General features: G+C 37.8%; 1 protein-coding gene across 1 annotated transcript; it reads left to right on the top strand.

Annotated features, from left to right (window-relative positions):
* The first annotated feature begins 4,012 nt into the window (after positions 1-4,012).
* Positions 4,013-12,602, top strand: LOC110453546 (nose resistant to fluoxetine protein 6-like). Its single transcript, XM_021502523.1, has 8 exons — positions 4,013-4,112; positions 7,010-7,199; positions 8,288-8,367; positions 9,354-9,452; positions 10,528-10,672; positions 11,249-11,441; positions 11,913-12,055; positions 12,333-12,602. The coding sequence occupies exons 1-8, from the start codon at positions 4,087-4,089 to the stop codon at positions 12,441-12,443; spliced, it is 987 nt and encodes a 328-aa protein (XP_021358198.1). The 5' UTR covers positions 4,013-4,086; the 3' UTR covers positions 12,444-12,602.
* The last annotated feature ends 303 nt before the right edge of the window (positions 12,603-12,905 follow it).

Genomic DNA, 12,905 nt, shown 5'->3' on the forward strand with positions numbered 1-12,905 from the left:
TGACACTGTGGTATATGTTGACGCTGTTTGATAATTCACCCTCACGTGTCCACACTGTGGTATATGTTGACGCTGTATGATAATTCACCCTCACGTGTCCACACTGTGGTATACCTTGACGCTGTGTGATACTTCACCCTCACGTGTCGACACTGTGGTATATGTTGACGCTGTATGATACTTTACCCTCACATGTCCACACTGTGGTGTATGTTGACGCTGTATGATACTTCACCCTCACGTGTCAACACTGTGGTATATGTTGATGCTGTATGATACTTCACCCTCACGTGTCGACACTGTGGTATATGTTGACGCTATATGATACATCACCCTCACGTGTCGACACTGTGGTATATGTTGACGCTGTATGATAACTCACCCTCACGTGTCGACACTGTGGTATATGTTGACGCTATATGATACTTCACCCTCACGTGTCGACACTGTGGGATATGTTGACGCTGTATGATAATTCACCCTCATGTGTCGACACTGTGGTATATGTTGACGCTGTACGATACTTCACCCTCACGTGTCGACACTGTGGGATATGTTGACGCTGTGTGATACTTCACCCTCACGTGTCGACACTGGTATATGTTGAAGCTGTGTGATACTTCACCCTCACGTGTCGACATTGGGGGGTATGGTGACGTTCTGGAATTTTTCACCCTCGCGTGTCGCATTGTTGTATATGTCCTCACGTGTCGACACTGTGGTATATGTTGACGCTATATGATACATCACCCTCACGTGTCGCCACTGTGGTATATGTTGACGCTGTATGATAACTCACCCTCACGTGTCGACACTGTGGTATATGTTGACTCTGTATGATACTTCACCCTCACGTTTCGACACTGTGGTATATGTTGACGCTGTATGATACGTCACCCTCACGTGTCGACACTGTGGTATATGTTGACGCGGTATGATACTTCACCCTCACGTGTCGACACTGTGGTATATTTTGACGCTGTATGATACTTCACCCTCACGTGCCGACACTGTGGTATATGTTGACGCTGTGTGATAATTCACCCTCACGTGTCGACACTGTGTATATGTTGACGCTGTATGATAATTCACCCTCATGTGTCGACACTGTGGTATATGTTGACGCTGTTTGATAATTCACCCTCACGTGTCCACACTGTGGTATACCTTGACGCTGTGTGATACTTCACCCTCACGTGTCGACACTGGTATATGTTGAAGCTGTGTGATACTTCACCCTCACGTGTCGACACTGGTATATGTTGACGCTGTGGGATACTTCACCCTCACGTGTCGACATTGTGGTATATGTTGACGCTGTGTGGTAGTTCGCCCTCACGTGTCGACACTGTGGTATATGTTGACGCTATATGATACTTCACCCTCACGTGTCGACACTGTGGTGTATGTTGACGCTGTCTGATGCTTCACCCTCACGTGTCGACACTGTGGTGTATGTTGACGCTGTCTGATGCTTCACCCTCACGTGTCGACACTGTGGTGTATGTTGACGCTGTCTGATGCTTCACCCTCACGTGTCGACACTGTGGTGTATGTTGACGCTGTCTGATGCTTCACCCTCACGTGTCGACACTGTGGTGTATGTTGACGCTGTATGATACTTCACCCTCATGTGTCGACACTGTGGTATATGTTGACGCTGTGTGGTAGTTCGCCCTCACGTGTCGACACTGTGGTATATGTTGGAGCTGTGTGATACTTCACCCTCACGTGTCCACACTGTGGTATACCTTGACGCTGTGTGATACTTCACCCTCACGTGTCGACATTGTGGTGTATGTTGACGTTCTGGTATTTTTCACCCTCGCGTGTCGCATTGTTGTATATGTTGACGCTGAGGTAAATTGTATCCTCGCTTGTCGACATTGTGGTACATGTTTATGTTGTGGTATATTTCGACCTCGCGTGTCGACAATGTGTGATGTGTTTACGCTCTGGTATATTTCACCCTCGCGTGTCCCGTTGTTATGAATGTTGACGCTGTGGTAGATTTCATCCTGACGTATCAACATTGTGATATATGCTTATGAAGTGGTATAATTCACCTCGCGTGACGACATTGTGGTATATTTTGTCCTTGTGTATAGAAACTGTGGTTTAGGTTTAGGTTGTCAAATTTTCGGAGCGGTCCGCTCCTTTCAAGAAACAGTGAAACAGAACAGTAACGTGTACATATACATCATATTACAAGAAGATAGAACTGATATACTATAATTGAAAATAGACCGTGCCATATCTTGCCCTTTTGTGTTGACACTGTGGCATATCTTACCCTTGTGTGTTGACACTGGTATATCTTGCCCTTGTGTGTAGACACTATGTCAAATCTTGCCCTTGTGTGTTGAGACTGTGTCATATCTTGCCCTTGTGTGTTGACAGTGTGGCATATCTTACCCTTGTGTGTTGACACTGTGGTATATCTTGCCCTTGTGTGTTGAGACTGTGTCATATCTTGCCCTTGTGTGTTGACAGTGTGGCATATCTTGCCCTTGTTTGTTGACACTGTGGTATATCTTGCGCTTGTTTGTTGACACTGTGGTTTTTCTTACCCTTGTGTGTTGACACTGTGTTATACCTTGCCCTTGTGTGTAGACACTGTGTCACACCTTGCCCTTGTGTGTTGAGACTGTGGTTTTTCTTGCCCTTGTGTGTTGACACTGTGTCACACCTTGCCCTTGTGTGTAGACACTGTGTTATACCTTGCCCTTGTGTGTAGACACTGTGTCACACCTTGCCCTTGTGTGTAGACACTGTGTCAGATCTTGCCCTTGTGTGTTGACACTGTGTTATATTTGTCCTTGTGTGTTGACACTGTGTCACACCTTGCCCTTGTGTGTTGACAATGTGTCACACCTTGCCCTTGTGTGTAGACACTGTGTCATACCTTGCCCTTGTGTGTTGACACTGTGTTATACCTTGCCCTTGTGTGTTGACACTGTATTATACCTTGCCCTTGTGTGTTGACACTGTGTCACATCTTGCCCTTGTGTGTTGAGACTGTGGCATATCTTGCCCTTGTGTGTTGACACTGTGGCATATCTTGCCCTTGTGTGTTGACACTGTGGTATATATTTCCCTTGTGTGTAGACACTGTGTCACACCTTGCCCTTGTGTGTAGACACTGTGTCAGACCTTGCCCTTGTGTGTTGACACTGTGTTATACTTGCCCTTGTGTGTTGACACTGTGTCACACCTTGCCCTTGTGTGTAGACACTGTGTCATACCTTGCCCTTGTGTGTTGACACTGTGTTATACCTTGCCCTTGTGTGTTGACACTGTATTATACCTTGCCCTTGTGTGTTGACACTGTGTCACATCTTGCCCTTGTGTGTTGAGACTGTGGCAACTCTGCTCCATATATTGTTTTTGTTATCTGCTGGTATCATATCAGTATACCATGTTGTATTACATATGGGGCAAATAAGTAATTCCAACAGTGTGGACAAGTTTAGGTTGTCAAATTTTCGGAGCGCTCCGCTCCTTTATCAAGACACAGTGAAACAGAACAGTTACATGTACATATACATCATATTACAAGAAGATAGCACTGATATACTATAATTGAAATATAACTACTATATAAAACCAATAGTCCCCTCGGGTAAACACAGCCGAAGGCAGCAATGAAGCTGAGAGCATCGCGGACAAGGAACGCTGATAGTCTTAATATCAGAACGCTCGCTGGCCTGTTGTATTACATATGTATATAATGCTTTTTTTTACATTTTTACAAAATGCTATTTTTTCTGTTTGAAATATATGATGTATTTCATTATTGTTTCCAACAATGGGTCGATATCACTTACATTTGATACTTAGGTATTTAATGGTGTTGTCAGGAGTTTCTGATGTATCATTGTAACTATGGGGGCAGTTTGGGGGATAAACCATACGAAGTACGTTTTATACATCAATTATCAATACGTAACAGATATTGCCGTTTCAATGGAGATTAAATCAGCCGTTATATATTTCATTTTTTTTCATTTTTTTTTCAGTGGAGCCCTAGTTACTTATCTGTGCCTGAAAGATATTTCGAGTAATCACGGCCGAACAAGATGGAGGATGTTTTACTTTCATAGAGTCTGGAGGTGAGAACACATCATGTAAATGGCTAAATGACAATTTGTGTTTGATGCAAAGCAGCGTATTGCGTCTGGCTTGTTATTCCATATCCTGGGTGGATGTAGCAGAACAATGATAGAGTTGTAATGCTGTAATTGCACATGGGCAGAGTTTCATATTGCTTGGATGTGAAGTTATAGAGCCCGAAAATGTTCACACACATATATATATGTGTGTGTGTGTGTGTGTTTTAGGGGGAAATTTAATATGAAGTCATATGTTGTATATACCGAAACATTTATAGAATGTTGACGTGACGCTATGTACAGACCCGTGTGTGTTTAGTGTTCCATTTTGACCTGGATAGGCAGAATATCGCTTAAGCTTACTCAAAAGAGCGTCAGACCAGACAAGAAAGCCAGAGGTCCTGGGTTTTACCTTTTGTTGAGTCGTTGAACAAAAATCGAAAATTATAAAACCAAACATTGTTACCTCTGCACGATGCCTCGTGGTACAACGTAGGTTGATTTGAAAAAAAATGTATTACTGTGATGCATCGCTGTACCAATTGCGTTTATATCAGACACAAACAGTATTCCGAGAATTGTTTTACAAAGAAAGCTATCCATATATACGGTGTTATACATACCGTTTCAGTAGCACTTGCGTATAACTTCCGTAGTATACAGGTAACGTTTTGCGTTAAAGGTGAAATAGCAAACGTGTACAGGTATGTGATTTATTGCTAGACTCTATAAGTCGTGGCACTTTGATCTCAAAAATGTACAATGATCAATTCCTTAGCTAACCCTAACCCTAACCCTGAACTCAAAAGTTCACAAGATGGTTTATCTCTTACACGTACTTAACTAAAAATGTTTTCGTCTGAAAATAAGCGGCTTTGTTTGGAATTCTTTGTTAAAAAAAGTAATTTAAGTGTACGATATATTGCGAGAAATAGAATATTAAATAGTCTCGCTATATTTAATGCAAGCATTGCAAAAGTATGCTTGAAATTTAAAGCTATATTTGACATTAAAACAAAAAACACCGAATTAATGTTTACCTTAGACATATCAAGAATGTTAAGCAAGGTCATGTTGATTCATCCTAAACTTTGATTAAGGTCTTAAATTAGAAAAATGTAGAAGTCAGCTTGACCTTTGAGCGATGACTGAAAGCTTTTCTATACAACGTTAGAGCTACGTATATACATAACTCCCTGATAGTAGCGATGGCCCATGACATACAAACTTAAAGAAAACGTTCCCATACATGTACTCGACCAAGATATGAAGTTAAACAAAATCTGTTTATATATGAAGTAGATAGAGCAACAAGAAAATGTGATATATATGCACGTACATAACACCCCTCTCCCCCCACTTACAAAACTTACCCACACATCCTCCGCGCGAGGGGATAAAACGTGAAATGAAGAGGCCTGGTACCTAAGCCTATCAGGTTACATTTCAAAACAGTGTTTACTATCATGTTAAAAAGGTATTGGTGACCTCGTCAAAACAGGGTAACTTTCCCGTCACAACATAGCGGTGACCTCGTCAAAACAGGGTAACTTTCCCATCACAACATAGCGGTGACCTCGTCAAAACACGGTAATTTTCCCATCACAACATAGCGTTGACCTCGTCAAAACACGGTAACTTTCCAATCACAACATAGCGGTGACCTCGTTAAAACAGGGTAACTTTCCCATCAAAACATAGCAGTGACCTCGTTTTAATCGAGGTAGTCAATGCATTTTACGAGATTAACGCGTTCTAGCGAGACACTTATAGTCCTCCACAAGAAAGCTTATGCAGTTAGAGATTGAATATTTTTTGAAATACTTCAAATTTTATGACCTTAAGTGCTGCATTCACAGGATTGTTTTACACAAATCCCGAAGAAAATATATAAAGAAAAGACCCTATCATTATGTAGGTTCTTTGGATATAGAAATTCTGCACTCGTCTTTGGTCAGAACCTGGTCCAAATTGTAAACCATTGTGTGTTTGTTTTATTCTCCCTATAACCTTATATAATATACATTATTAGTAATTTACCGGCGTCTTAAATGACAGCAAGTGGTTTACGGCTGCATTATATGTCTCAAAATGCTGATTTTAAAATGTTATCCAAATCGTTGGCTAATTACGAAAATAAAATGAGTCTTACGGATCGCCTTTTGTTTTCCACGGCTTAAATGACCGATCATACCATTCAGGTTCGCCATTTTGTGTATTTAAGTTTATTCTTAAATATTTAGCACGTTTTTCAAAAAATGAGCCTGTTCTCAGCTCATATTCTGAGAATGAAGACTTAAAAAGATAGTGTGCTAAAAGTTAAGCATTTTTTTCAAGTTCAGAATTGAGTATGCTTTAATCAAGCATTGAACTGCTTTTGTATGGTATTTATGATCTATTGTTTTCGTTGTAATAAAAGTGTTTTTTATTTTATTTTTTATTTTGCACATAAATTTACACAATGACATTGTCAAATCTCACAATGCCCAGTGATATTTCAGCAGCCGTCGTGTTTATTTATATTGGATATTGTAGTTCCGGTCAGTGTTGTATTAATACGCTAAGAATTTTGTCTCGCGATGCATGTTGATTTAAGTCCCATCAACGACACGGCTTTCAAAGAGGCTATATAGTGACAATGCCATGCAAATGTAAATATAAATCTTTGAGATACATTTTTGAAATATTTACTTAAAGTTAAGCATATGCTTTGATCATTTTTACAAATATAAACAAAAGAAAGAAAACAGAAGAAATAAAACTATAGGCCATTAATATTACACTGAATGAATGACAAGACTGCCTAGAAAATAGACATTTGAAATCGTACTCTGCGTATTATTGAAACTGAAGAATTTTTCTTCTAATGTTATGCTTTATTTGTTTTCTATTTTTAGACTAACCCCAGCTTACGCCTTTTGCCTGATGATATTTGCTACACTGTCCAAACATTTTATCAGTGGACCTTACACTGCGGTATATGATGCCGAGATGGCTGACCAATACGATACGTGTTCCTCCTCGTGGTGGTCAAACCTTCTGTACATAAATAATTTCTACCCCGACAGTGGAAGCCTGGGGAAAATTGTAAGTATATTCAGGGTTGATGGTTGTATAATGGATACCTAACCTGTGCATGTGTAGGTTATGAAGATATCTCGTGCTAGCATGTATGCTCTGTAAGTGTGTGTGTGTGTGTGTGTGTGTGTGTGTGTGTTTCTTTTCATGATTACATGTATTAGGAAAAAATCGTCGAAAAAGAAAACAATTACAAAATAAAAAAGTATATTCAGGGTTTAACAATATGCGGTGTAAACATGCTTTATGCCTTATCTTACATCATGATTGGTGTCGTTTCTTTCGCGATTTTTTTGTCTATTATTAAATTACCGATCCTTAAAAGGTCAGTGCGCTATATAGCTAATCATACTACAGAAATAAAGAACCTATGTCACCATGATAGTTATTCCGTTACATAAAGGATATTATAGTTTGAATGTAAATATCGGCGAACCATACACAAATTATAACTCCATGGAAGAGTGCCATTTCAGACAGCTGGTACTGTATATCGACTTAGGGTTTCCTCAACTCAATATGGAGGGTAAATAATCAAACTTAATTTTGCCTCTTTATGTTCTTTCTTTGCAAATGTATCAATTTTATACTGAATTTATAACGTTTAGAATTAACAATAAAAAGGTTTCGAGTTCGACAAATTGCTTACTACATGTATTTATTTTCATCTTTTATCATGATTGACAGGTTTTACATCAGTATCTAGGAAACGTATGAGCACTAAAAGAAATATTATGTAATAATACAAGTGTTTATAAGGCAAAAAAGTATTTTTTTTATTTTTGTCAAATTTTTAGAACTTCATGATAAAATTTAAATATGAGCATTGGTTCCTATCTTTGGAGAACACAATTATCATAAGTGAGTGTTTCGTTTTGTATCAAGAAGTACGTTCTATATATATAATTCCGTAACCATAACTTCGCCCTTTAGCTAGCTACAGTTAAAGCTGAGTACTTCCTTTCCAAGAGGATGTTCCTGATCCTACCAGATTGAAACACATTGCTCCGATAAAACCAATAAAAATATTTTTATTTCAACGGAATAGCACGTCATTAAAGAATTATTTGAATCAATTTCTCACTTATTTATTCCAGTGTATGGCTTGGACATGGTATCTAGCCAACGATATGCAGTTTTTCATCATTAGTCCTATCTTCATCATCTTACTTCTGCGGTAAGATAATTATATAAAGGCATAATATTGAAAACAATTCAGTCATAAAATGTATTTAAACAGTGAATACAGTGTAATAAACATCATTTTGTTGAAAATATCACTGAAATAAAATACACGCATTGCTTTGAATAACTCGGAGAACCAATGGTCATGGAGATGGCGTTTTTTCAAATGAATTAAGAATCCAAAGGCGGTGGTAATAATTTTATCCTGAAAGTCGTGAAATTAACATATCAGTTTGAGGGTCTGCATTGACAATCTGTTGCTTTTTTCCTTATAAATATTACAACAGATGAATATTGTTTTTATTTTAAAGTGAAGTTTTCTGATATTTTAGACACAGTCAAAATATCCTTAATTATCACTTAATAGATATAGAAAATATTAACTTTACATTTGATGCTAAAATGTTATCAACAGACGTGCACTAAACACGATTAAACTCGCAACAACTCGTGAATGTTTTCACTTGAAAAGACACATTAAATCTGTCGATCATTTATCCTTTAAATATATTTCTCTCGATGTGCTTATCTTCTCTGCAACCATAAAATCGACAAAATCTACGAATATTTACACTCATCTGACGGTTCATTTATTTTTACTTATCTGAAAATTGTTTTTATGGAACCCTCTAGATCCATTCTTTTTCTGATAAATGCTAAATGAATCAGAAAGGAGCATCAAGAAAAATCGCGAAATTAACTTGTGCGTAACCCTTCTTTAGTTCTTAAGTCATACATGCACTGGTCAGTATCTCATGTCACGCACCAGTCAAATGGGTAATGGTCCGTTTTCCCCCCTTAAACATTCAAATGGTATATATAAAATAGTTAGATGAAGAGAGGAACCCTTATATTTCGTAAACGTACATTGTGAACTATCAAAAATGCTGGTATTTTAGGTTATTATGTTTTATATGACTTCAAATTGTTGTTCAGTGTGCATCTATGCCTCTCATGAAATCTTGTGTTGTGTTTTAGTTACCGGAAAGCAGGTATCAGTGCATGTGTAGCGATGATTATTGCATGTGTATTTGTTCGCCTGATGACGGCAATCGAGTACGGAATACACTTACCTAAGTAAGTATTATTAAGTGATGGCTGACTGGAAATGTAATTCATAAGTTGGATACCAGACAATATGAAAAAGCAAGTTGTTTGAATCGAAATAGGAAAGGAGGATGGGATGGATTATAAGTTGGGATGTAAGAGACAAAGTTGTGTACATGAGCTGTTAGTCTCACGTGCTATTAGACATTTCTCATTTTGAGGCAGACCTAGCACGGAGCCAGAGACGGACACTGAGAGTAGTAAATTCAGGGAACATCTCAAAATATTTTTTCATTTCATCTGTTTTAAGGATTGATGTCCCCCTGCTTGCGACAAAACAATAGAGAATTATCTGTTTGTGTTCCTTACCTACAATTTCATTCCCTGATTATCAAAACAATTAATACACTTCTCCTGGCTGATCTCACCCTACTTGGAATGTTTTTCAGAAAACATTTAATTTTTAAATTACAGTTTAAAAACAAGGACTCTGTGCATGCTACAGTTGATTGCATTAGTATAGAAATCCGAAAATTCACTCCCCTGAAAGTATCCCCTAGAACAGTCTTCTAAGGATTTTGCCCCCGCCCCCGATAATTTGTTACATCTATATTATTTGGACCTAAACTAAGATGTTTAGAGTAATTTTACACCTTTTGGGGGATTTGTGGCATTTTTACCGAAAATGAATCGAACACAGCCCCCCAACGTGTAAAATTACTCAAAACACCTTAGTTTAGGCCCAAAAAGAGAAAGGTCTATTAAGAAGGGGAAACAAAGCGACCCCTTAGGCAATGAATGGTTATCTTTTTCAAACGTTTCTACCTTTATTGGGATAACGATAGAAACCCGTCATGTTTTACCAGCGAAGCGGAACTGCTTAAAAATATCGTTTATCATAGTGCGACAATAAAATGTGTTCACTAGTATACTTCACATATTTTACATCTATGCATGTGTAAAGTGCAAGGAGATCACAGTTAATGCCTCCATGGACAGGAACAGCAATTTATTTCATTGGACGGAGAGCTTTTATTTGTTTCTATGTAAAGACTTTGTATTCATGTACTTTTAAATAGTGATGCTTCATTTCGCCGTATTTCAGTCAAGCTGTTACAAAGCACACTGATGACATATACGCCACCAACACCACGTACAATCGGCCTTACACAAGGATCGCCCCATATATGGTTGGGGTGTTGCTTGGTTACCTGTTACACACCAGTGACTGCAAGGCAAGACTGAACAAGGTAGCTGTTGCGCATGCGCGTACTTTTTTGTTACCTACTGTGGTTCTTTGAATAAGTATTTACCTTATTTGATTGTGTAAAACTTTGATATTTGAAGTTCATGAATCAGTTCATGGTTGGTATAAATACATCAATATTTAAATTAAGAACAGAAATTGGAATGATTTCTTGAAAAGAAACGCTTATTAGACGTACTTTTTTTCAACGATTTAACTAATAACGAACTAACGATTATGAAGAGTGTTTTATCAAAGAGAATATTATTTGCCTTGTTTATCTCATTACGATAACCTTTTTTCAGTCGATAGATATAAAACGTTCATAGAAAAATACCTTTTCTGTTTCTGATGTTGTCGTATAATATCACAATGATGTGCATATCCTCATGTACACGCTTATTCAATTGACTGTAAGATCACAAGCATATGGCCTTAGTTGGATTTATTAAAAACATTTTTTTTCGGAAATGATAACTAGGCTTCGAATATCTTTGTTAGTTATATACGTGCATGTAAATATATTTATATGAAGATGACAAGTTCATACTGATATGTTTTTAACAATAAATATTTTCAGATAAGTGTTATGATTGGTTGGTCATTGGCAATTGTCATGGGAATGCTGCCGGTGTATGGGTTGTACCATTACTATCACTACGAAATTGAAGACGCTAACTTGGCACTCAGTGCATTTTATATCAGCTGTAGTAGACTGTCGTGGTCACTTGCTATTGCATGGGTTATTTACGTATGCGCAACCGGATATGGTGGTAAGTTGAATAATATAATATTTTGTCGGTCAAGAATAGCTTTATATGGTATTACTTCAAACTTCAATTACCGGCTTTTGCTTTATTCAATACCAATTGATGACGTTACCATACCATTAGTTTGTTGTGTGGAAAGTTGCATCAGTTGAAGTGATTCCGTTTGTCTTTATTAACCTTTCGTGTGGTATGAAAAAATATCGTGATTATATTGAGTAAATTCTTCAATTTTCTCTAAACGTCGGAGCAGGAGGATAATACTTAAGAACAAACTCATTTGAATGAAATCTAATCATCTCCCTTTGGTCACCCTCTATAAACACTGTAACATACTCCAAGCAATATGTCTAAAAGAAAATCAACTGGAAAGAAATGCTCTTGAGACGTTTAACTACTGCTAGTTTTCTTTGTATATGAAATATGCAGATTGTGAGCCGAACAATATTTAACAGGATCACTTCCGTTCGATTTCAGGCCCGGTGAACAAGCTCCTGTCGTGGACAGTATGGGCACCGCTCGGACGACTGACCTACTGTGCCTATCTCGTCCACCCGCTCATAATCACAATATACAGCTTTAATCTTCCCACGCCGTTCTTCTTTGGAGATATCCCTATGGTAACGTTGCTTTTAAACGGTTTTTTCAATTGTTAATTCTCCCAAGTTAGGTCATCATGAATTCGTACACTCAAGCTTCCCAGTATTTAAAAACGGTGCAATCAGTTACTTAAAAATGTGTACGCCGTCAAATGTAGACATTTGTTGATTAAAACGATGAACTTTGACACCTTTTTAGATTGTTGGATGTTTTAGTTAGAAAAAATCACCTTTACAATTGACAATGCTTGGTTTGATTGTTTGAAATTAAATAACAAATTTGTTTTTCAACTTGCAGGTATACACGTACATGGGGAACCTCGTATCGTCATATCTCATTGCCTATCTCGTTTCCATGGTGATCGAGGCACCAATGATGGGTTTAGAGAAGGCGTTATTTAAAAGATAAACATTACTGGGCGGAGAACACAAAAACGGTATAAAAAACTCACAACCAAGCAATATATACGGTTATTTCTGATTTCATGAAATAACAATGTGAATGGTTATGACTGTAGAATCATGGGTTATTTTGTTGATATGTTTTTAATAAAAATGTAAAAACACTATTGTTAAGTTTGTTTTAATTTATTTAAAAATTGAATTTATTTGTTTTTTTTTATATGCCATCGACATTAAAAAAAGTATCGATTAAGTTATTTCCGCATGCCGCTGTGGATTTTGAGCAGAAAGTGTTAAACATGTTTATCTTATTTCACTGGCGGCCGTTAAACCCCCGCTGTGCCTTGTGTAATTCATGCAAAGGTGTTACATGTACCTACCCTACATCAACAAAAGATTAGTTCTGTGGCTATTAATGTCGATAGAGCGGGCTATCTACTCTACTCTTCAACATGATTTGAGTTCTGCG

Source organism: Mizuhopecten yessoensis, unplaced genomic scaffold (assembly GCF_002113885.1).
Source record: "Mizuhopecten yessoensis strain PY_sf001 unplaced genomic scaffold, ASM211388v2 scaffold7443, whole genome shotgun sequence".
NCBI classification, from domain to species: domain Eukaryota; kingdom Metazoa; phylum Mollusca; class Bivalvia; order Pectinida; family Pectinidae; genus Mizuhopecten; species Mizuhopecten yessoensis.